The sequence below is a fragment of the Atractosteus spatula genome, chromosome 12, assembly GCF_055471065.1.
Source record: "Atractosteus spatula isolate fAtrSpa1 chromosome 12, fAtrSpa1.hap1, whole genome shotgun sequence".
Taxonomy (NCBI): domain Eukaryota; kingdom Metazoa; phylum Chordata; class Actinopteri; order Semionotiformes; family Lepisosteidae; genus Atractosteus; species Atractosteus spatula.
Window position 1 is genome coordinate 27,413,071 of NC_142717.1, and position 26,497 is coordinate 27,439,567.

General features: G+C 38.5%; 1 protein-coding gene across 4 annotated transcripts; it reads right to left on the reverse strand.

The window, feature by feature from the left end:
• Window positions 1–625: 625 nt before the first annotated feature.
• On the reverse strand, window positions 626–24,634 carry cpvl (carboxypeptidase vitellogenic like). 4 transcript variants are annotated; one of them, XM_088929060.1, is made up of 13 exons: window positions 24,589–24,634; window positions 22,927–23,108; window positions 21,888–22,011; window positions 18,527–18,636; window positions 16,928–16,986; window positions 15,787–15,866; window positions 15,614–15,680; window positions 13,685–13,807; window positions 13,309–13,440; window positions 11,241–11,339; window positions 10,587–10,760; window positions 5,579–5,761; window positions 626–1,943 (listed from the first exon to the last, which is right to left on the reverse strand). In XM_088929060.1, the coding sequence occupies exons 2-13, from the start codon at window positions 23,105–23,107 to the stop codon at window positions 1,848–1,850; spliced, it is 1,428 nt and encodes a 475-aa protein (XP_088785186.1). In that variant the 5' UTR covers window position 23,108; window positions 24,589–24,634; the 3' UTR covers window positions 626–1,847. The 4 variants fall into 4 exon arrangements, with proteins under 4 accessions (XP_088785186.1, XP_088785183.1, XP_088785184.1 ...); XM_088929057.1 differs by lacking the exon at window positions 24,589–24,634 and adding an exon at window positions 24,325–24,401; XM_088929058.1 differs by lacking the exon at window positions 24,589–24,634 and adding an exon at window positions 24,102–24,344.
• Window positions 24,635–26,497: the final 1,863 nt, after the last annotated feature.

The following is a 26,497-nucleotide window of genomic DNA, read 5'->3' on the forward strand; positions in this document are numbered from 1 at the left end:
ACCTATAACTTTATAAACGCTAAATGCAGAATTCAAATAATTTCAAGAAAACCTCAGGGATTCCCCACGTTTTCAATTCATACACGTGAAATTCCAAACCGCCTAATGGTAATTTGACTAATTCGACATAGGCCTACTTTAAAGACTTCCTTAAAGGTTTGCACAATCTTTGCAAGTGTTAGTGAACAGTCTCTCTTTTTGCAGTTAGAAACCAGCAGATGATTTCGAATGGAAAATATTCATATACTGTGTACTGTACATATAGAATCAATAATTCAAATAGGCTCAATCATACTGCCACCCTTATGAGAAACAAGCAACTCCTGATAATGGAAGTGATTAACATGCTTTCTGCATCAGAAAAAGAGAAACGTAATAATTACCAACTCCTTAAGCATAATCCACATCATTATTTATGAGGAGGTAAGAAAAAAAGTCTTCAAAAACACTTCTGCATCTCTTAGATTGTTTGGTGCACATAATAGCTAAAGCTGAGGAGTAAATTTCATGTTCCCATTGAATAGAACTATGAAGAAGTCATCTGAAGTGTTTACATAAAATGAACAATACTCTCAACATATTTAAGAACTTTTTTGGTAACAATTATTCTTTACCACACACAGCCTTGGTCTAGAATGTGTCCCTTAATTTATTTGAAACGCACAAATCCAATTTATATAATACAAAAAAAACATGTTTGTCACAGAACATTTGATTATATGAAAGGCATCAAAGCACGTGAACACGGGTTAACAGAAGAAAAATGTTTTCTTTGATATCAAATACGAGCGTTAAAGGTACATGATTTTAGGAGAGGCAGCCTAAAATTACATCCAAGTACAGCTCTAAAAAAAACAAAACAAAACACAGATGGGTAGTACAGTGCAGTTTGAGCTTTCGGACTCTTGAAATTGAGAGGACCATGTCAATCGTAGTTACTCCCTTCCTGTAAATGATTCCTAAAATTGGTACATGTGGAAGACTAAAACTTAAAAGTATACACTGCGAGAGAGTGAAAAGTGGATGTTAGCCATGCTCACCCCCCCTGCCAAAAAAAAAACCTCAGTTAATATTTTTATTGACCAATGAATGACAAGTCTATCCATCCATTTTCCAAAACCAATACAGGCTACAGCTCACCCGTGATCTCATCCCAGTAAGCAATGGGTGAAAGGTGGGGATACACCCTGGACAAGACACTAGTCCATCACAGGGTACACACACCACAGCCAGCTTATTTACCAGTATGTTTTGGGCTGCGAGAGTTTCCATTTTAGAAAATCTCTAGAACTAAGAATCCTTATTTTCTCAGGGTCTAGCAAATGGACCACCATTTTAGCCTTCTGATCTCATGTTCATGACAATGTCGTTTTCTATTGTAAATCTTTGTGCTGCTACTAAGTCTTCCTGGTGGCACTGACAATTAAATACTTAAATGGTTTGTCTTATTCCCTGAATTAATAACCTAAATTTTGAATAAAATATTCAGCAAGCTCTTCTTCCTTTCAGAAGTGTTTTTTAAACCCCAAATTAGTAAAAGGTAAACTTACAGTTCCCCTCCAAACACATAAGAAAAAGGATCATGTGCAAAGTTTTGGTAGTTAAACGACTACAAAGCACAACTTTTTGCAAACTTTATTGAAGCAAATTATGTTACTGTAGTAAATTGTTACAATGTACCCATAGGATAGAGTATACAGTACATAAAAATTTACATTCAATTCCAAATTAGTACAGACAATCAATTATCAACAATTTACAATAATTGGCGATCACATAATCCTGAGAAATCAAAACAGAAAATTACTCCCCCCCCCCCCCCCCCCCAATGTGTAAAAGGAAATGGGTTACCACCCTTTCATTGAAAGAAATCTGTCAATCATATCAAAAGATCTTTCTGGCTGATCGTAAGGTAAAATGTGTCCCCCACCACGGACAATCACCTAAAAATAAAGCAAAGAATGAATTTAATTCAAAGAGGCCATTTTCAATGAATTACATAGTAGAGAGTCACTTTATGGCTTACAATTTTTATGTACTGCATTTCTTTGCAAAACGGAAATAACTCAGAACTGAAATTTTATCTAAAATTGCTCCCGAGATCACAGTAGGGCTGACAGCTTGGCTTTGAAGTAAATTTCTGCCTAAAAGTCCAGTATTTGGAACAAATCAGAATTAAAAGGCATTACAAAGTACTTCAAAGTTTAGTACAATGACAGAATTATTCATTTGAAAAGACTATAGGATTAAACTCGAGGCTGAAAGACCTAAAATGAACTAGTTCAAATAGGTAGCTGCGTCGGCATGCGTAGTCTGCAAAAGTTTATTCCATGCTGAAAAGAGAAGGCTCCACAGCCGAAACATTGCGTTTCTTTTCTTCTCTTTTCAGCATGGAATAAACCTTTACTTGTTCCTAAAATGAACTAGGCGGTCTGAAAAACCTCCCAGTGGCTCCTAACCATCATGTTTATAAACGCCACTGTCCTGGTTTTCCTCTTCCTTAAAGGGTTGAGTCGCTTTACCGCAGATATGTGGTACAGAAATTATGCACCTCAAATTGCAAGTCAAAAAACAAAAGAGAAAATACATTTATTTTTGTGCCACACTAATTAGTACATTTTGGAAAGCAATACATCTAAGATTCACAATCCTATAGGCTAATATCAGCCATCAGTCAAGCTTTGTGCTTTGTGAAATGAATTTTATACAAATCTTAGTCAACAGGATAAATCAAGAGCAACTACTGACTTTGTCCTCATCATTTCAATTTACCAATGCTTAGATCACACAGAGTGATTTATTACTACCTGCCTTCATATCCGACTGTCAGTTGCAATATTAATTCTTGTCTGCCCGACATTTGCTCTTGTCCATTTTCTGTGTAACATTTGAATCTTCTCAAAAGTAGTTGTTAGCTAATTTCTGTTCAGGGTCTCATTTTCAACTTTTCATCTTAATTTTTTTTTAGATTTCCCCCCCTCCATTATTTACAATAAGACATGACAAAGGACAGTAAATATAAACCAAACTAAGCAAGATACAGGATGCAAGAATTAAAAACAAACCATCCACACCTCACAATTAAGGTGGCAGAATTAGTTTGTCACCTAAAACGGACATAACCTTCCCTTCCAAAGTAGGCGTTACTGTGATGCGTCATACCATGGTCTTCTAACAGGGTGTGGATGCATAACTGTCTAGAAATGTACTTTACTGACCAGCACATTTTTGTCACAGTACAAAAAGCAACAGTGGAAATTTTTGCCCAAAACGTTATTCACCAATGGGTTGTTAAAATGAAAAGCCCACCTATTTATTACACTTCTGACTTTTGGATGAATATTTGGTGTCCACCTCTACACACCTTACTAGTTAAAATTCCACTGCACCTTGGTCACAGGTTTATCTAGACTATCAAATAACACTCAAATTACTGCTTAAAATAGCACAGTTGAGGTCTTAACCACTGATTCTAATGGCTATGCACAGGCTTTTAAAAGTTTTAAACAGTGTATTAAATTGTAGGGGTGGATTTTACAAGCCCAATTTTATTTAAGATTATTGCTGTTAAACATCTGTGAAGACTTGCTTTCCGAGCCATTGTGAGCACCCTGAAATAAAGCACACAGTCATGATGATGTCTGCTCTCATAGGGTTGTTACAGTATCTGCATTTCAAACTCTACACACCTCATTTTTACTGGGGTTCATACTACATACCTTTGTCATATTGCTGCACCCCCTGTCCTCCATTTATATGCTAGGCTGTTTATCTAAACTTCCTTTCCGTTTCTGCTAGGACACTACCAAAATCATTCACACATACCCTATACAAGCTCTGCTTTGATGGAATGGAATTCTCTCCTTACCATTTACAGACTATAGTTATATCTTTCTGAAGCCTTGGACAGATAGCTACTATTTCCCCTCAATTCTGTCTGATTCCACGCCAACTTACTTTTAGTTCTAAATCTGACCACATAAAACACTTTGCTCCATGTTTAGACCCTTATAGGCTTTTTTCTGCCTAATCCTTCAATATATTTTTAGCACTCACTTGATTCACATGGAATTGAAATGTAAACGGTCTATTTTGTGACTACACATCCATTCTCTTCAATTCTGTGCAGCTGTAATGCAGAGGCTTGGAGTATGATTTTAAGAGCAGGGACAAGGTTACTAACTCATCTTTTGAGATCGAGTGCAGACATACCCCTCCTGCTCCTATTCACGTTATTTCCATTTTTTTAAATATCTATATTACATGCCAAAGGATGACTCAAGTGTTCTACATGTAACTATAAAATGATGAAAGTGGGTTGTGAATCAAAATTTACATTCACAATTTGCTCCGTCGCCGTTTCCTTTTCTTGTCCTCTCTGGTACAGCGTGTTGTAACCCACTTTAAATTGGAATTACAAAGAAACTATTCAGGATTTTTTTTGACAATGCTTCCTGTCACCATCTGCCCGATTTGAGAATACTTAAGTGTCTAATGTTCCCACATTACTTTCTCCTTCATGCTGTGCTTCCTTTTCAAACACCAGCCAAACCACCAAGGTTGACGAGATGTTACTTATTAGATTATGCGGAATGTGTTGCAACGTGTCCTTTGTTGCCAAAATAATTGGCAAATGTTAAAAGTTGTCTAGATTAAAAGCTTTTGAGGCAATAAAACATAAGGCCACAAAAACTTGTGGGAACTTTTGTCACTGGCAAACAAAACTAGCAAGAAAAACAATACTCTGCTCTGGAGGCTGTCAAAATGAGTTGAGCCATGTTTCTTTCCAACTTTAAATTACATTAGAGTGCAGACAACAGTGTAAAGTGTAATCAGAACACAAACAACGTCTTTCTGTAGTGCCGTAACAAAGCACGCTAGCTGGATCTCGGTCACAGGCATCACCATTTTGATCCTGCCCACGCAATAGTAGTGACAATGGTCTGATTGCTACAGCAGGATTGAGGGCTATTTCCTTCCAATTTTTTTTATGGAACTGTGCCATTTTAAGATAACATTTCTATTTATACAAGGGATAATGAAAGATTGCCTTGAGTGAGAAGAATTCAGTTGGCAAGGATAATGATGTGCACGTGTTATGTATTGCAATTCCAAGTAAAATACCTTTGCGACTTAGTCCGAGAAGGGTTGAAAAACTCTAGACTTACAACAGAACTGCAATGAAATGAAACTGCACTTTGTCACTGAAGCACTATAATTGGAGACAAAGGTCAGTTGTCTGGTTTCAGAAACAGAGATGTACTGGAGAACGTGAATATCTGTTGAATTGTGCTGTAATGGAACCACACAGCTACTACCAAAACTAAAATGAAAAAATGAAAAGCATTCTAAACACCTAAGCTTGGCAAAAGTGAGTTCATCATTATTCATTTTAAAACGATGGCTACACTGGTCCAGTTTATCATTTGTGATCAACCCACTGCTACTGATTTTTAGGTGCAAAAATATCTGCACAAGATCAGTTAGTGACATATTACCATGAAGTAGAAGATTCAAAGGAATGGTGGGCATGTTTCATCTCACCAGTGAGAGGTGGTCTCTTTTTTTTTTTTGTTACCTGACAGAAATCTCCGACTTGACGGACATAACCAGCAACTTCTCGGTCGCTGGGGCGGACTTTCCAGTAGAACCGGGCGGCCTTCTTGTAGTCCTCCACTTTTGACCACGGCACAGTAGGAAGAAATCGCTCAGTGAGCGGGGCGGCTACTATAACATCGAGCTGCCCACTGTACATCAGTACCTGATTGAGGGGGACAGAGACAAATTTAACAGTCAGTAGAACCACAAATGACTGCTTCAGTTTCCCACTTTACCTTCTAGTCTGTAATCAGCAACTCATGGTAGGAGGCTAAAAAAGTCAACGTGGCACTTTATCTACATTTTTAGCAGCACATTCTTCCTACTCCCTGCTTTGAAAATGTTCAAAGCTTTTCTCCAAGCTTGTTGCATGCAGTTTTGGCCCACTTCCCCCAAAATGTTTTTAACAGCATTTCCTGCAAACAACTTTGAAGCAGTGTAATCCTAAGGGAAGCCATTTAAAACATTTCAGCACGAGAGGCATTTAGGGTCTTTTATCCTTGTGTAAAATGTTGTCACGTTTCATTTAAATGGTGAAACAGGAAATGCAATGACGGAACTTGCTGGTTTCCTTAATAAAGGGGAAGTCAGAGCAGTTAGACCAAATTCACTTAAATTCTCCAAGAAGATGTTTTCTTCCAAGACTTTTTCCCAAGTAATGCAGATTACATGCAAGGATATAATGTAAATGAAACAGCAGATTTACAGTTATACTAGTGATCACATGGGGATTTAAGTAGCTGGCTGATGCAAACAGGAAGCACTGCTAATACTATATAGTTTATTGGACAAGCCTGACATTGTCAAAAAGACCCATGCAAAGCTAAAACAGATGCTTGCTGGACTTGCTTTGCTGCTTCTCAAGAATCCAGAGAAGGACAAGTTGATAACCGAGGTTGGAGATGGGAAATCCAATTGAAACCAAAAGAAAGAGAAACTACACTGAGCTTGTTACAAAGGATTTGGCCAGAAAGTCTCTACCCACTATTTGTCAGAAAATGCCTAGCAGTACCATAAGAACATAAAATTAATATAATGCATTCTGCAGATTCTTTCTTACCCAGGTAAGCACTTGCCATAGGTTTTGTATTCAATTTGGTTCAACCGGTGACGTACCAATCATGTCTAGCAGTAACACCTTATAGAATGTCTCATGTGCCAAGAAAAGTTGCAGAATTACAGGTTGATTTTATATTTTTTTCCATAGTTCTTATACAGGTAATTTACTATAGGCTTTGCCGATGTGCTACTACAGTATATGAAAAGAAATCTGATTTTAGGAATGCAGAGAGATTAGTATTGACATTTTCAAAATTATCCTGTTGTGACCAAGAGGAATTAACTGATGACAATCAATTTCTAAATAATCTACTGGCAGATTTCTGAACAGGCAATAGCACATATCTATCAACATGCATACAGAACCTATCGGTTTGGGTTAATTTTGTTCACATGGAACAACTAAAGATTACAACCATTTTAATTGAGAACAGATTTCTTCTATACTCTTCTTTCTAAGGTCAAGAAAGGCATTAATATTAGCTATTATTAAACAATCACAGATGAAAAATATTCTGTTTTATCCTTTGCATTCCAAAACACACAACAGTGAGCTAAATGTGGTCATGTTTTAAATTAGCATTCCACTTAAATTTGTTTAGGTGGAGTTTTGAATAATGAAGAAAGACCACTCCATGGTCTACATTACTACAACTTGCCCCATTTTTCTTGGAATTTTCACAGACAACATTGTGCTCCTTTCCCAGTGATCCAGTGACCCTAATCTCTGACATTCTGTGGTTTCCTGTTTGGGGAAGCATTTGAACAGCAGCCCAAGCTGCTGCACAAGCCCAGCTGACTGAGTGCTTGCCTCTCTCGTCTGACTGATTGCGATCACTGAAACGAGACCTCGATACAGATGCTAAAAGTGTTAAAGACATCTGGAAGGAAGCCTTACCTTATGAAAATATGCTCTACTATTACATCTTAATCAACTTTTCTTCATTTTCTCATCAGTGTGCACAGTATGTAAAAGGCTGGAGGTGGAGGGTGTTTTTCTACTGCACCATACAGGAAAATTTTCATTCTTCCACTTCCTTGCAGTTTTAAGAAAAAGCTATTAAAATTACCTTTCAGCGTTTAGTGGGTGAGAACAGGAAACGCGTTTAAAAAGTGATTTTAAAGTGCAGATTAACCAGCTGTTCCCAAAGTTTTCCTTTCGGATTTACCAAATCCTCTCTCACACCCATATAAAAACTGAAAAGGTGGTGGAACAACAAGAGCTCAACGCACAGCCCAGCTCTCACACTACTGAACAGCTGACACCTGCAACTGCCCACAGTTCTAGACTGTTCCAAGTACTGCACTCCAGGAGGTGAGAGGGGAAACAGGTCTTCAAATCAAATGAAGGATCATTTGAGTATTTCTGAGGTTTGACATAAGACCTTAACATTCCATTATTAAATCCTTACAGTGTTCAGAAAGTGTTTTAAGGAGTACTGATAAATGGTGCAGCAGAATGTCATTGGCACCGCCAACAGTTTCAACATAATACCCATTTTTATGCTGGAAATGAACTTCAATCATGATTGCAAAGCTCATTCTAATGCAAGATTCATCTCGGTCATATGCAGCAACATCAAAGGCAGACCCCCTGTCCAATAAAGTTTTGACTTCAGAACTAATGTCCTTATCTCACCAAGAGATGGATAATTTTCCAAAACATTGTGTCGAAAATGTTGTGGTTGTAAAGACATTGAACGTTCAATGAGTATAATATTATGGTTTTAGCTATGAAATAGGAATGATTGTGAAAGGGTTCAATCCATTTGGTCTAGACTTCTTGAAGCCCCATTTAATTAGCCTGCAGTTGAACATTAATAAATGACCCTAACCTTACAAAGAGTCAAAGTTCTCCCAGCACAAACCACATGGGATTACTTACCCCTGCAGAGAGCAAGGTATTTGCTGCCTGACCTTTTCCTCGGCGACCTTCGTAAACTGTTTCATTAGTAAAACAGGGATGTCTTAGCACGTCTTGCCTTCTTGACCCTACATTTTGATCAATTAATGCTACTGCAAACACTACTTCACAAATAATTATACTGAAACATCATAAGTTATGAATACCAAATACATTTATTTTTCATTCGCATTAGTTATCTAGTCCAGATATTGCTATTAGTGTACGAAACGCATCCAAAAGCTGAGGGGTGTTTTGTAAAAGTTGCCTGTAACTATTGCCATTAAAGCAAAGCATTTGAAATTTAGGCTACATGATGTCCAAGGCAATTTTGCCTCTTTTCAAATTTTCCTTCTTTTATGGATTTATTTAATTCTAAAGAGCTTCACTTTTTACCCCATTCAAGATACTACAAAATGTGCTTATTCTATCTAAGCCATGCGACTTGACCAACAGAAGGGTTCTTGCATATAAAACAATGCCATTCTGATGAACGGTGACTCAGTGCCATGAATCACCATTAAACTTGTACTGGGCTTTGTCGGGATCCAAAACTGGTTCTCTTTTTTTACCTGGTGCATGTCAGATGTGGTCAGTGAGTGGGGGACAAATTCAGAGAACTTTAAATTTATACTCCAAGTATAAGGGTAGTTCAAAGCAGTGAGTCACAGTAGCACAGAAGTTAATCTTTTTTGTCCTGTCACAAGCAAATAAAGCTTGAAACTCCACTCAACCTCCTGCCTCAATATTCATCTCTGAGCTGGCAAATGCCCTGAGCTTTGAAACTTGAAATTCAAGTCACGCTGTAAATACTAACAGAGTAGTGAGAAAGGGGGGAAAAAAGGCCATTTTTACAGCTTCTTGCTCCAGGGCACAGTCCTGTTCTGCTACTTGTTAATCAAAGCAAACAGTGTTTGTCCTTACTAGAAAAAAAGAAAAAAAAAAACCATGAGGTTTCATCAGAAATAAAATGACATTTGTGAATGAGCGCACAAAGGCTTTAAAAAAGAAATTATGCCGATATAAAAAAAAACTGCTTTTGCATTCAGACCTTTTTAGATGTTTCCGAAACCCTACATGAATTCTTTACCAAATAATTTTCTGCATCTGGGCAGAAGTTTAACCAGGAAAAAAACCCAAAACAATGGTCTCCATTGGAAGAAAGGCATTTGGGATAATTTCCTTAAAACACTTGATGCTTTGACAAAACTCATCTTGGCTTGAATAATGTACTTTATAAAGTACAGTATCTGACTGAAGGTTATTTACAGTGTTATTGGTGTCCATCTACAGCACACTATCATGCTCAGTAATTAAGATCTATGGTCCTTATTTTATTTTTTTCAAATTAACAAGGGCAATGAGGGCACTACTTCAGCAGAACTCAGAACAGCTTTTACACCTTATGGTTCACTGTATGTTTGTGTGGGTATTCTTCAGTTTGCAGTCTCAAGAATGTCTTCATTGTTTATTCACAGTCCATAGGAAATAATAAAAAGGGGGTGAAGCAAAACATGTACAGAACTCTGTCACAAAATAAAAATCCCAAAATCTCACAGCCTCGCGTTTAAATGATACTAAAACAGGTTTCCATTGAGGGACAGCTGTACAAAAGTTGGAATAACGGATTAGAAAACTGAATAAGAAAACAGACCACCTCCAAAAAAGTCCAATTTCTAAAGTCAGTTACATACAGATTCACTTTTAAATGAACTATGGCACATTTTAAAAAAAGGAGCTCCTTTTCTTTTACTGAAGCCAGCAAGTGGGATAGTCACAGTGACAAAAGAATCAGTTTTCTGTCGACAAGCATTTTCCAGATGTTACTGTAGCTCATTCCTAGTGCAAAGATCACACAATTGTTTCATCTGCTTCCTTGCTAGATCTCACTATTACACAGGGCAACAACTTTGTTATACTCCAGATAAACCTTCAACATTCCAGACCCAGATACACACATACTGTACACTACAGCATTGCAAGTTACCTTTTGTTTCAAGTATCTTAAGTGCCAATGAGAACTCACCCGGTAGTTATTCATCAGTACTGCCAACCATGGTTTTATGGTCTTCATAACATCTTCCAGCAAGTGCTTTTCCACTTCAGAGCCATCGTGAAAGGTCAGATTCCCCACATGGATAGATGTCCTTACTTCTATCAATGATAAAAACTGGGAAAAATACCCCTGGTCTTCAGGCTCCTGTATGAGGATTGAAAATGAAAGGAACTGTTAGATTTGTTTTAAAAGTAAATGTAATGCCTGGATACAGGCCCCATAATCATAAAGTTGATATATAAACTAACTTTGAACTTAATTCCAGGAAACAGTTAAAACATGTCAACTTGTCACATCTTTCTGTATTAAGTTTTTAAAAAAAAGATAAAAAACGGCCTTAAGTCTGCGGAGGACAAACTGGAAAACCTTAATCAGCAGCCGTTATTAATTCACACATCTCTAAATGCTAAATTAATTTAAAAATAATGTCTAGTAGATTAAAAAAAAAACTTTACTAATGCTTCCTCCCAAAACATTAAGTACATGGGAATGGTAACTATTCTATGCATGTTTTACACACAATTGGATACATCAAGCGTCAAATTATAGTAAGAATCCAATTAATAATGATTCTAAAAATCATTCTAGTTTTCAGACAGTGTGGACACTGGAAATCGCCTTTACCTGGCACTGCAGGAAGTTGAAATAGTTTTTACATCCTGTAACGTTTTCATAAAAGGATGGGTATGGGATAGTGTCTCCATTTAGCAAGATATCAAAAACCTGGGGGAAAAAAAAACCCAAATAAGCCAAGAAACAATTATGTGATGATTAAAATAAAGAGAGTGTAACACTTCTGACACTGGTTAAAGTTGATGAGAAAATCTGCTCGGTGGTATTTCACTCAGCAGTATGCAAGGGAGACAATTGAAAACACATGTTGGTATTTTCATGTCTCCCCCCCTTCACAATAGCGCTCTTCTCTACATGAAAAATGAGTCTTCAGTTAGAAACAGAAACAAAACGGGTAACACAATGCCTGATGCATACCCCTTCTTGACACAATGAGAAATAGATTTCTATCTCCAACCTCATACTTCCCAGCGAGTTAAGCCACAGCTGGACTCAGCACCTTAATTTTCTGCAAAACGGTCTTAATTATCTAGGATTTACAAAAAAACATTAAAGTGAATGTTTCAAATCAAGCAATAAATGCACTCACAGATGCATTACTGGTAGTTTTAGAGCTCAATTACATGAGAGAGATAGACACATCTCGAGCCGGTAACTTAAAAGGAAAGTGCCTGCACATTTGGAGGTCATTAGTGCACAAAGAAAAACTCCTTTATGGTTACCAGCAAACCTGAACTTCAAATACTGGCAATACCATTTGAAAGAAGCCCTGCTACATTGCACTTGGACCTAGAAAGCCTACACAAAAACTTTTCAAAATATCAATAGATTAGGGTTAATAGTAACAAAGAGATACAGTAAGTGCAGTTACCAAAATATAACTATTAGAAGTATGATTAATTGGAAGTTCATGGTTCCATTAACAATCCACAATGATCATTGCTGCTAATATTGTGCAGGTAAATTTTGCCACAGGATCTTTTCCGTTCCATTTTAGAACTAAAAATCCATCCCTCTGGTAATTCCTCTTTTGCATGTTTTTTTAATCTGTAAGCCATGTGCCAGGTCATTCTCTGTAACCCCCCCACTCCCCCAAGAGCTACAAAGAGCTAATTATACACCAGACAGTCTGAACTGTAGGTGGCTAAGATTTGCCTAGTGGTAATTTAGAATGGACAATAACTAGTCCCACATCAAAAGCCATGCGGCAGTCTCCTAGAAACTATGGAGCTATGCTCTGCAGCTGCCGTGTTTCTCCTTGCACTTCACTTCCACCCACTACATCACGGCTCCTGCAAAAGAAATCACAGCTTACCCCCTCCCCATCACCCATATCTTGGACAGACTTTGAATAAGCTGATTCAACGGACAACACAAAGAAGATGCGCTATAGTCTGTATACTGTTTGCACACTGAATTTCGACCATCAAGAGGGTTTACACTTTACCCACCGAGAGATCTGGAATGGAAAAGACGACTGCGTCAATACATTGTACCTAAACTGTGAAAACCTGTTGGCCAAAATCATAGAGGACAGATGACAACAGAAGGGCAAGTACGACAGACAGTTAAAACACTGAATGAGCTGAACAGAGAACTTCACCCTGTATTGCATTATACAGTACCAGCTTATAAACTGATGATAAAATACAGTATAATAACATTACTTTATTAACCCCTTACAATTTCTTGCATTAGGAATTTGTCTTTTCGCATACCCCAGCTTGCTCTCCATGAGACACACAGACAGGGAGAGAGCCTGGGGTCAGAGCGCAGGGTCTGCCATTGTACGGCGCCTCTGGAGCAGTTGGGGTTAAGGGCCTTGCTCAGGGGCCCAACGGAGCAGGACTCCTTTGCCGGCTGCGGGATTTGAACCGGCAACCTTCCAGCCACAGGCGTAGATCCTGAGCCACAGAGGCACCGTGATAACTTGGAGAAGCTTCATTCAATGGGATCTCTTCTCCCCCCCCCACCCCTTTAATACTCTCAATGACACGCAGTGCTTGCGACTACGCAGCAAGTTTCTAAAAGGGTTTAAAACTTCTGGCCCCCATTAAATCTCCCTGCTGCTCAGCTGGTTTAAATTTTTTCGACGCAGGCATGGTTCACTGGTGCTTACTTCAAAGGCTTTCACCCACTTCTGCTGCTGGATGTAGGACACCCCCAGGTCAGTCTGCTGCTGGACAAACTGTTTCTGCATCTCATCCACAATTCCAGTCTGGTACAGGAACTCAGCGTAGCCACCCAGCATCTGGCCATTGCACATTGGGAGAGGGGGGGGAAAATAGGTTATGCCTAAAATAGAGAACAACCAGCTTGTATCTCACAATGACTGCAAACCACCAAAGTTTGATTCTACAAACCTATAGAAGAGTAAAGCATGTGGAAGGAATTAGCAATAGAAAGTCATTAGAAAGCCCTGTAGCGGAAAAGTTCCCCCCCCCCCCCACAACTCACTCCATCTAATTACCCCCCCCCCCAAAACAATTACCCACCATTTCAGGATCACAGAGGCCATCTCCAATCATGACTCCTTTAAAGTTGATTTTGACTTTAGCAGAGGGGTTATGCGTGTGGATGTAGTAGCCAATAGCTGGGACATATTTTCCTGCATAAGACTAAAAAAAAAAAAAAAAAAACCACACAAACCTCTGGTACAATCACCACCATAAAAAAACACATCAGGATTACCCCCCAAGCACCTGTAACTAGAAAAAAAGCTTAAAGAATCTGTCAAAATGTTATCTTGTAACAGTTGACTTTTTTGTAACCAAGGAGTTTAAAATCTGAAACATTCAATGTCTTTTATTGGGATAGGATCTTTTATTTGGAGAATCCTGATGAGAAAGATTCAGAGAGGAAAAAGGTCTCTATTTAAGGCACATGTTACCGCAGCAAATGCAGCTAGAAGTAAAATTACAGCTCAAATTGTAAGAACCTGCCCGTCTGAAATTGAATTAATTGGGATGCAGTTTATTATGAATCCCCCACACAAACTTGAACCTTTATAATTTTCACCCAGTTATCTGTACAGTATTTCTGCAGGATGCAATGGAAAGATCCGTTTCCTCTTTAAAGGATATATTTGCTAATTACAATGAGACCTCTTACTGTATGTCTCACTCAATTCAACTGTTGAACTATTTTGCAAGGTGTAATTTGAGAAGTGTTAAAAACTGTCAACAGATTAACCAACAATAATCCTAGGGATGCATAAGAAAATATCACTTCCCTTCCTTTGTTTTAACTGATGGAGTTAACCTCACATTTCCAAAAACTGGATTAAATCAACACTCTTCACCGGTCACAATTTACTAACTAAGAACTAGGGCATGTCTGCCTATTGGAGACTTCTCCTTTTACTCAACAGAAAGTCCCTATCAGGTACTGTGGTTTGTATTCGGCATCGGTTATGAGGGTTGAATCGGTCAGTTTTGTTTTAGAGTGATCTGAACATGACCTCACCTTAGAAATAAAATGCTTTGCAACGCACAATTAGCTATTAGCGTTCAGCTATCAAGGAGGCAGTCATGAACAGAATAAAAGGTCTGTTAACACAAATCTTTGCAGCTCTTCAGGACTTGGGATGAAAAAGGTATACAGTACTTTGTATGTAGCTGAACAGACAGTGCCCATTACATGGCAGCTTCTTAGCCAACAAGAAAACCAGTTCTTGCTGAAGTAATGTTTACTCTTTCCAGCATAACATCAGAAGATGAGACTTAACTGTAATGAACTGCAGATGAAAGAAATCACGAACTGAATGCATTTCTAATTAAGCATTGTGTACAATTCATCAGTTCCCTGTTGCCATGCACATCTGCAGATGGACACAAAACTGCATAAACCACAAAGCACTTTGTTGATACTCCCTGGATAATTATCAAACAGTATTTATTTGTTACCATAGATCATTCAAATAGGCCTGCCTATTAATCTCTTACTGTATTCATAAACCCCAGATCGCCTCTTTCTTTTAATTGCAATACGGTCTTGTTCATATCATACTTCGTAATGGTTATTAGTTTCTCTTACCAGGTTAAAGATCTAAAGTTAAAAGCAAAAGCCTGAACACTGGTTCAATTGCACTAGATATGGAGAAATGCCATGTTTGAGTTTTTCTGTAAATTTCTGCTCTAACCATCATTTAGAAAAAAATGGCAGTACTGTACATCAGTTTTAGGGACTAACAATCTCCTTGTCATAGTCTTAAGATATTTTTTAAACACATGCTTTCAGATATATATACACAATAGGTGTATTTGTAAAAATCAACTAAAAACTGATGTACCGCAAGAGTTATGTTACTCAATATTTACTGTTGCACAAGCACAAATATGACTCCCAGGTGAATTCTCTCTTGGGAATGTCCAAGTGCGAGAAAAAAAAAAGACAAAGAAAGGAGAAAAGGAGAACAGGCCTACCTCTCCTGTGGCATAGAAATCATTTTTCTGATACTCCCAGTATATCTGAAAGAACTGTGTAAGAGCACTGTGAGAGAAGCAGAAAGAAAACATTATCTCCAGTCCTCTACACATCTGAGAAACAACAGAAATAAATACGAGCAAATTTGTTTAAATACAATTCCATGTCCAACCTGTATAAATCTCTCCCCACGTCGTCCTGATTCCGCGCAAAACCTTTGTCATCGTCCGTGAAGCTGAACCCAGTGCCAACCTCGGGGAGAGAGAAAAGCATACAATAACTGAATCCCCTTGTCACCCGGCTCCACAATCTGATAGAAATCAACACTTCAGGAAGCTTAAGTACATGTTCCTTATACAAGCATGCCATATAGTAGGAGATGGATTGCATCCTGCATTTTAGATTTGCAGTAATTCATATTAAAAATGACAAGACACAGGAGCTCCGAGAGATCATCCCAGACAATTCTAATTTGTAGCATTATCTTGCAGTTACTAAAAGCTGTTGCAAAACTGTTTTTGAGCTCCATTTAATATCACAAGCATTCTTCTTTTTTGCTAAAAAAGGATCAGCCCTCAAACTGCTTAGGAAATTTTGTTATGAAAAACAAATGGCTGAAAGCCTATTTTGACTATCACTTGGCTTGCCGGGTAAACCGCGAGAGGGGAAACAGGGTGCATCCACACCGACTCCAGCTTTGCTGGGGGTTCAGCCACATGCATGTCAAGAAACATGTGGCATGTGTTTGCGATAATGGTTAAAGGAAGTTCTTCCAAACAGATGTGAAAGGTCAGCTATATATATTCCCACTGAGATGGAACACTGACATGTGATGTCTGACAGAATCCTATAGTCCCATATGAGCGTGCCCTCCATAGAGGAGCAGAGAGACAGGGTCAAAAAGCAGCAGCTGGGAAAGGTTTAGAAAATGACAGTTTTAACCAATACCAGACAATGCAGACTGAAAATGTATAAAATAACCCATTAGTGGAGGGTTTTACATTCGCTGCAAATAAACAAAAGAATTCCATACAAAAACCAGCAGTTACAGTACTTCTTAGCAAGTGAACACTGATCTAAACCATAAGACCACGAACACAGTGGGAACTCAATATACTGTACCCACTGAAAGCCAGAGTGTGGTCGCGGAAGCTACACAGATATTGTGAAGTCTGCTTATTAAATTTTCAGAACAATACCAGTTAATTTCAGCGCAGTGCTAGAAGCAGGTTGGTTACAAAGCTCTGAATGTTTACGATGTGGTGTTGATTCATATCTTACGACGTGTTAAATACAAACATAAAGTAACGTACTGGGTTATCAATGTAGAGCATTGAATACTTGTCGGTCCATGGAAAGCTCCTTATACCCACTGCAAATAGACATACAATCAGGTTATTTTTAGTGACATTTCAAGCACGAACAAAGGAAAGATAAACATTACTCGATACGAGCGATCACTTCAAAGTCTGGCATTCCTACACCTCGTGCCAAATCTATGACGCTAATTCACATTCACAGGTGTTCAGGCTTAAGAGCCTTCGCAGAGCTGGAAGTTGAAATGTTGCATTGGGTTCGCCTACAGATGAGAATTTACATTTTTACTTTTGATAAATCTCATCCCTCTTTGAATTGGCCAAAACGAAGGTCACATCCTTCTTTAAACAAGACTCACTTTCCCTGTCATCTGGCAGTCCACACACAGGCAGAATAACTTCCTAAACTGTGGAAATAAGACTGTGCACGGGGACGACTACAGCCTTGGCTCCGATCCCCCATGGCATGAGCTGCTGTTGCTTTAATTGGCACAGGCCACACACAAACCCTCGTCCAATTGTTTCCCTGCTGTAGATGACCATGTCTGCAGTCTAGACTCCAGACATGACAACCAATGAACTTTAACCTGCTTACAATTCAAGAAAGGTTGTCGCACCTAGTGATGGCATTAAGTGCTAGAATTTCCCAGTTTCACAGCCAAACAAAATGAAAAGAGAGCATGTCAAAGCCTGCATTCTTATGGGAATCTGCAAACTCATTTTAAAGAAGGATGTCTCATTAAAGTATGGTGTCAGACACTGTCTGAACTTTGTTAACAGGCTTATTATTCTAAATTTGAGAAGCAAGTGCTTTAAGCTAATGCAGTAACTATTAGATGGCACAGCAACTGGCACAGTGCACCACAATCATGCCAACATGAAACGATTCCCATGGCTTACAGTGATGACTGCTCAAGGGTCACTGCTAGAAAACAGCTAAAGTTTAAACGCTACAGTGCCATGACACTGCTTTTTCCAGAAGAGCTATATTTTTTAATCATACAGTGAAGGCCTGAATATTGATTGCAGTATCAATCCTTACAGTACATTACTATATTTGCTTAGCAGAAAAATAAAACTAGTCAATATTTGATATATAGATACTTGATATATTCAAGTATTTAAAGGTTGGTTTAAAACCAGTTGCAAGTTAATAAAATGCCTAATGGACATTTTTACTGTGATAGCAGTTTTACCACTTTCTGATCAACAAGACTGATCCTGGTCACTGTTGGAACGGAAGACCAAGGTGCTGGTGTGAGTGGTACACTTCCTCCTGCACCAGAATTCCCAGTCTGATATACCAATATGCTGACAGGGGACAACAGTCTGTAGGAGATGCCAATCTTTGGGTGATACTTTAAGCCCAGGTCTAAAATACTAGGTTATTTAAACTCTTATAGCATTGTAAATCCTCTGTCTTGGATTAAGTCCACTCTGGGTTTGCATCATCTGCCCAACATCAAGTTCCTCCTTCATTAATTTGGTGAATCAATTTCTTACTTCTTACCTACCTGGTACCTCTACCAGGTAGGTAACATGCAAGTAAAACACACAAGTCTATCAAAAATAGTTCTAATAATCCTTAACACTTACCTGTCAAATTTTTGTATACAACATAAGGACCATGTTCAACAAATAGCCCAAACATTGAGGTGCCTCCTGGACCACCCTGAAGCCACAACAACACTGGTGCAGTCTCAGGGCTTACCTAAACAGAAGACACAGGCCTAGTTCAACTACTGTATGCAAAGAATATGCAGTACCTTTACACATCCTGTACCCATACAGTGAAGTATACAGCGGCTCCCAGCTCTTCCATTGAAAAGAGCAGTCACAAACAAGAGAAGGCCCTTCAGTCCATCCACCCCATTTGGAAATTAACAGCTAAATGATTCAAGGATTTCATCCAGCTGTTTCTCGAAAGAAGCCAGAATATCAGTTTCAAGTATTTGGCTGGGTAGCTTTTTCCACGTTTTAACCCTTAGGACAAAAAAAAAAAGTGTATCCTGTTCTCTAAATGCACTTCCACATAGTTTGTCTCCTCTGGCTCGTGTTTCACTGCTCATTCTGAAGAGATCCTATAGGTTGATTATTAGTGCCCTTGAGGATTTTGAATATTTTTTGATCAAGTCCTCTCATAATCCCGTCTGTTCACGAGTCAAGGTTCAATCCCTTTAGTCCGTCAGTGTAGGCATTCTCTAAAGTGATGACCCTTATTCCAATCATCTGTAAACGGAAAGGATTGCCAGAACTGTTTTATTCAAAACAAAAAAAAGTGTGCATCCATTTGCAGATGCAAGATTTGTTTAAAATCACTGAAGAACAAAGGAAACTTACATTACGACCATACCCCCTATTATTTCTTTCCTAAAACATTCCATGGAAGAGTACAACAATACTTGTAATCCAGAAAATGACTGAGTTAATGTTCCAGGGCAGCCCTAAGCTAAGAGCAAAGCTCCAGGGAGACAGAAATCAGGAGAAATTTATGCAAGACACCATAAAGGGCTTGAGAACAGACGAAGACTTGCTGCAGATGCAGCTCAGTATAAACAGTTCTGGTACTGCAAGTTTGCTAAACTTTGTTTTACGATGTTATTTTTATGTGTTATCATAGCGATATGGAAGGACAATATACAAGGTCATTTCCATCTGCACTTCCAAACACTTTTACATAAAGTCTTTTTAACCACCTTCAGATCTTGAATAACTTAGTACTTTGATGACCTATGTGAATATTTGTATGTCAAAGACATACAGTCCACTAAAAGTACGTCCACTGCAAAAAATAATGCTTCAGTTAGAGGCTTTTAGAAGCCATTTTAATTCATTTTCTCTGGAGCATACAAAATTGGATTAAAAGTTTACTTTTACATATTAGCAAAGTGGTGCCCCACTCTCCCACTCTCTCGACCTCAAAAGCCTGAGTCCATTGGTACAAGTAGTCGTCACAACTGGAGACTTCCTTGGTTGCAGCGATGCCTTTCTGAGCCTTGTCATGCCCTTTGCTTTCCACAGAATGTTGAAACAGTATAGTGTCCCATCACACTATACTGGGGCATTAGGACCCAGACAGACTGTAGGGTGAGCGCCCCCTGCTGGCCCCACTAACACCTCTTCCATCAGCAACCTTAGTTTTTCCCAGGAGGTCTCCCATCCAGGTACTGACCAGGCTCACACCTGCTTAGCTTCAGTGGGCTGCCAGTTGTGAGTTGCAGGGTGATATGGCTGCTGGTGGCCCTGAGAAATACTAAATTATGATGTATCCCACAATGACATAAATGGATATTCATTAAAACATTGTTGGAAATTAAGGGACTTTTATAAATGGAAGACAAGGCTCCAAGCACAGCCACGTTATTTTTGGCCCCGTCACAGTAAAAGAGTGACATAAACAGGAAGCAAACTCAAGTCTTGCAAATATTAGTTTATGTACAAACCAACAGAAACTTATTCATAACCTATTTGGAAAGACTGCAAGTCCATGAATACAGGTCTTCTAGAGAGCAAAGCTCAAAGATAAGCCAACCTGAGTGCAAACTGTAACAGACTGCACCACCTTGAACAGGCGCTATTGATAGTCACTTTGGATAGGTCTGCCAAATGAATAAATGCAAATGGAGTTTGCAGGCTAAACACTTTTTTAACCAGAGGCCCCTACATGATAAGGAGGTTTCTTTTGAACAGTTTCCGATCCATTGCACATGTAAAAATTAATGTAGCAACTTTTCAAGTGCAAACTTCAAAAAGCTGTTGGTTGATGTAACCTACCAGATTAAATGCAAATTGTGCAACTATTCATTAGGATTATCAGGTGTGTCATATGGACATTTTGGTTGACAAGACCCCACATTTTTTAAATAAATTGAACCGTTTATCAGGCATACGGAGATAGTTATCATGAAGCTTCATACGTTCTGCCCGGCAGCCCAGTCTTTCAACATAAGCAGTTTCAAAACTGGGAAGAAAAAATAAAGCTTCCCTACAATCTCTATAAACTTCCACTATCATGGCATGATACAGTACCTTTGGAATTAACATGGGCATGGAGTCTTTGATCTTGAGCAGTTTGCATAGAAGTCCGTTTTTAACCTGCAGCTGGTGACCTGCTTAAGACCGGAAAATTATCCCCGCAACTTGCAAGGTGCAAATCAGTACCAGCTTTAGTTGTTCAAGAGATTCAATTAGTGTAGTGCTTGCGAAGACAGACAGCTTGATGTGCAAGAGTAAAAGCAGAGGACCAGCCGCACACAATAAAGTCTGCTCACTAGGAAGATACTAACCATGTTAGGACTTAATTGACCAAATGTATTTCAAGCAGGAGATCTTTGCGTGATGGGGCTTGCTTTTCAAGTTTGACCAATGGCGGACATAGAAGTTTCAGATACAAAATGACAAGTTTGGTTATTAACCAAGTCTGAAAGTTTGAAGTCAGTCTGAGCAGCGGTTCATAAGAACATTTTGACAAGGTTTCAGATGTATAGGTCTGGCTACAATCTTGGCTGCCGTAAACCTGAAATATTCGTAACGGATATAATGGCTCATCTTTCTCAGTATGATGATGCCAGTTGGCCTGGTCTTTGAACACCAGGAGCTGTAAAAGTATTTTTTCTTTGAACAAACACTTTAGATGGGACTACAAAAAGCAATAAACAAATAACACGCAAAAAAAATGTTTTATGTTCTTATAAATAGTGCCACCTTGTGGTTAATCTGACTGCACTAAAAGGAAGCTGTGGAAAAAATGGATAAGTAACATCAACTCATTAAAAAAAAAACTAAAGTGAGTTACAAGTGTTTGTAATTAAATCAATTCTAGTGTTCAATCCTAATCACACTTTCACCAAAACCTCCAGTGCACTGTGCTACTACCTGGACAGATAGTGTGATGTCTTGATAAACCATGTTTTTATAAATGATAACTACAGTACATGCCAATTAGAGGGGAAGAAACCTTACCTTGGCAGGAAAAAACCAAAAGAAGAGGTTGCTGTTGTAGGTCTTATTGACTGTGAGGTACCCAGAGTAGCTTTTCACATTTGTTCCAGGGAGAGGGCCCACTAAACTCAACGTCCTGGCTAAAGGAGCAAACAGCAGAATTGACACCAAATTAATTTCACATTCCCTCACGAAACGCCAAAAAAGGCAGTACACAAAGAATGCTGGTACTGTACAAACTGTTCCAAAAGAGATTTTTTTAAAAATCACACAAATTTTGCCATATTTGTGTTCAACAAGCCTAGTTATGCCTTTCATTCTTGTTACAACTTTACCACAATTCTTCCTATCAACACCAGTCGTGTTCTTAGCTTAGATCAGGAGCCTCTAGACCTATCCTTTGAAAATTCCAATCCTGTCAACTTTATGGGTCATCCTAAATTCCCATTTTCTATATATCTGGGATATTCATAAGTTACTAATTAAGGTCAAGGGAACTCAATTTTTGCCAATGGCCTATGTGAATGTTATAATATAATCTTCACTAAGCACAGCTAAGAGTGTTCTTTCCTCAGTCCTGTCTCACAGACAACACTGGTTTTGCTGTGTTTTTCTACAGCGACACAAATGTTGTGATGACGTTATAACCCTAACACGGTCAGAACCCCACTTAAAGTAGCAATGAGAAAAAGTTATTGACAGATTGATGATTTTCATCATACTTCTCACAACACAATCACAATCTGCTCCATCTTGATTTTTGTTTAGAGGCAGGGGTGTTCTAAAATGGATGCAAAATAAGCGTGACCGAAAGGAGTAATTCTGTAATACATTTTTGGAATGTCTGGTTACATTCCTTGAGTGAAAGGGATGTTTTCATTATATCAACATCAATAAAATACCTTAAGAAAAGCAAAAAAAACAACAACATAGGAATGGATAAGGAACATCAGATTTTTTCATTGAATTATATTTTACAGCTTGGAATCGGCGTACACCCAAAAGTCAACTGAGAATATGCTAAATGAACTCACTGAAGTTTTAAAAGCCCTTACCTTCATCAATATTCCCCGCTTCCAGATAAGGTGTGAGAAACAGAGGCTGCCCTGGGACAGGTCCATCTGGTCTGCTCAGATGGGCATTTCTTGAACAGAAAAATCTGGAGCATCTTTTGGCAGAGCTTGGTTCAAAACCAGCCCAAAGGAAGACAAACCCAAGAAAAGCGGTCCTCAGCATCCTACAAAGAACCCATCCAAGCCAACAATGAAGGGCTTGCTCATGAAAGTGAGCAATAACATACTGTAACAAAACAATGACAGTTTGCCTTGATGAATGTCAGAGTACTTTTGCCAAAGAGTTAACCATGTTCATTACACTCATTGTGTAAGTTCTTACCCCTTTGCATTTCCATAGTGCAAATGTGTAGAAAAAGTTACAAACTATCTACAAGGAAGTGCAGTGCACACCCTAGCATTTGTGGAATTCCTTCTCCCATGAAAAGCAAGACATCAGTTCTTTATGTACAAGTTATAGAATCATTTTAATTGCTTAATCTCAAGTGTATTTTAGCAGTAGTTTGTATTGTATACTAAGAAAGCAAATGAGAATTAAGTTCCCCACACTCAAAGCAAATAATAATGAATATGGTTGGGAAAAAAACAGGTCCTTGTTATTGCAGAACACTGTTCACTCACATGATCATTACGAAACGAAGATACAATATTCGCGACGAGCTCTTAACAGACAACCTTTTATGATCTCCATTTCAGTGGATACTTTTCTTTCCATTTATGACACCACTAATGCCCGTGGACATTGCAGAGGATGTTAATTTTACACATATGCAATCATAAAGGATTTTTATCAAATAAATACACAAAAAAGTGTGACTCGGTACAGAATTCACAGTAACTGCTGCCTTAGTTATACGTTTCGTCGTCTTATTTGAGCTCCCTAAATCTTAGTATAGCGGCGTTACCTCCCGTTTTTACGGTACGCTCTCCCTCTCCCCAAGGCCGGGCTCAAGGCACAGGCTTTTCCGAGGAGCCTCTTTTTCTCCCAATAGGCCCAGATAGTGAAAATGAAACCACCACGGTTTTGACCCAGAAAGGGTAGTTTTGCAGAGTCGCCGGGACTTTTCGCTTTATTTGTACTTAAAGACACCGAGATCTCGCGTATTTCACGGTAAAATTACATCTCCCGGGCCGAAACAGTCGCACTGCTACCTGACCTCGTACGAGAAGAAGAATCATCGGCGGTTGTTCCCTGCTGCTAAATGGAGTAAACTTCAGAAGCGCAACCTTAAATTCTTCAAAACAGCAATTTGGAAATGCAGAACAATATAATCAGTCGTTTTCACTTCTACCTAACGTTTTCAATGTGTGCTGTACACTCACGGGTTGCTGTAGGTATTAAAGTAAACATGCATTTCCAGTCAATTACATTCTTTTTACCTCGTGATTTTTTGTAGACTGCTTACAGCACGGTTATTGTCTACATCCCCAAAGCAGTAAAATTCCGTGAAGTGCATATAGTATTAGCTCGCTCTTGCATATTTCATATACAAGTCGTGAAAATACTGTAAACATATTTTTTACCGTGCTTGCAATACACTTGATGTCTGCTTAATGTAACAAAATTAAAGAGTATATAAACTTAATTTTCTGCATTTCCACCGTGCAATTGTGAGGAACGAGATGCAAACATGATTGTTTTACCTTCTTAATCAATAGCTCCCATCAACTTTTCTTTGGCCAGCCCAGTCTCAAAATGCTCTATTTCAACAACTTAAGCATATAGAACTTTACACAGCATCTCCTCAATTTGGTTATTTTTGACTAAACCGCTCTTACTAGTTGAATAATTGATGATGAAGAGACTCAGGTGGGAATGGCAGAGATGCCTACAAGCAGCACGTTTCACAGAATTGCTTAGGATTCTGGCAGCACACCTGAATGAGGGCAGTCCTGAAACTCAGAATTGGTAAAAAGCTGATACCAATTACAAATCGCCTTTGGCATTGACAATTTTATAGCAAATTTAGAAATGGGTTATTTTCTGTTGTGACTTGTGCTCCTATTGTTCAATGCTTGATTTAAAAAAAACTACCCTGTGTTAGCTAAATGGTGGGCTGTCTGCAGTAGGGTTATTGTCTGCTTAAAATATAACACAATTTTTAAATATAACAAAATTTAAAAGTATAGAAACTTAATTTGATTATGTTAATGATTACTTAATGTTTATGGCATAGTCTGCAATAGTTAAACAAGTATACTGCCTGTGTAGTGGCTCCACTGAAGGTCCAGTTGTGGAGTTGTTTATTATCTCCTCTTGAAATTTGACTAAAAATCCATTAGTTGAGAAGACAAAACATGGTGGTGGTCAAAAAACAGTCCGTATTAATTCCATTAAAAATGTATATGAGAGCATTTAAAACAACACACTGTACATGGCTTTTGAGCTGCTTAATTTTCACAGAAACCAGTTTTAGTCAGAACATCTTTTTCTGATGTTGAGACTTAACAGATCCCCTTCCTTTATAATAATTGCAAAAGCATAATCATTTGCACGAAAAAATGCAAAATAAAAATGGAGTCTACTCAGTTTTGAATAAGAAACCAAATTCCCGCCAAACGTAAGCTGAAATTTTCATGCTCCTTTCCCTTCTGTACTAAGAATGTTGCGATTTTTTCATGTTCATCCCAAGTAAGGCTTATAAATATATGAGATTGTCTAAATATATGAGAAATGTAAAGAGACTGTTATTCTCATTCTCCCAACACAGACCCGGAGTTGTACAGTAACAGGACTTCTGTTACAGCTCCAGCAGACCATTCACCTTTGCCTTTAAAATATGAGCAGGACTAAAACACACCAAACAGCTGAACCCAGGGAACACTAGGACTTGTGTGCTCACGTGTCAGTGAAAAACTTAAAAGTCTCACCATTGTCAACTTCTTATGTTCTTTTGTGGGAAAATGGGAGAAATGCTGGTTCCCTTTCTGTGTGGAATGTGAAAAGGCAGTACCTTGCACTGATATACTGAGTCTTGTACTAATCAGTCCTGTGAGGCTGCAGACAAGTCATCCCAGGGGATCTTCCCCTTGTCCTGAAATGTGGTGCTGAGTAGTTTTAAAGGGAAACTGCAGTCCCAATTTCTCAGACAGGTTATAAATCTCGGAAACAAAATAAATTCATTGACTTTATAGAAAAAAAATACAAATTGCAAATTAAACACAAAATTGTCAACTTTGTGAAAGTATTGCTGTGGCAAGCTCACATTCGAGTTCCCATGAATTGCGACATGATTCGGACCTTCCTGCTCACTAGTCTCTGTAATGACTAATATCATGTGATGTACAAGCGGAAAAAAAACAGGTTGTGCAGCAGAAATTTCACCACAGAAATGATCCATTTGACAGCAAAACCGCATTGAAATTGAAAGCAACATCTCTGTTGGATTTAAAGAGATGTATTCACAAGTCTGCTTGTTTACAATGTAATAGGGCCACACACGTCACTGAAGTTTTGTTGCCTTGTTCTGAATTGCACAACATGGCGCTGTGCATACCTGAATATTTAGTCTATTTTGTGATGGAATTTTGAGGTTTTACACATTACTGTGTA

Excerpts from the sequence above, each read along its gene's own strand:
- cpvl (XM_088929057.1), bottom strand. The coding sequence starts at position 24,401 with ATGCACTTCACGGAATTTTACTGCTTTGGGGATGTAGACAATAACCGT. Across the intron at positions 22,012-22,926 it reads AGCGGGGAATATTGATGAAG|CCAGGACGTTGAGTTTAGTG; the intron begins GTAAGGGCTTTT and ends TTGCTCCTTTAG. Across the intron at positions 11,340-13,308 it reads AGTGGGTGAAAGCCTTTGAA|GTTTTTGATATCTTGCTAAA; the intron begins GTAAGCACCAGT and ends TTTTTCCCCCAG.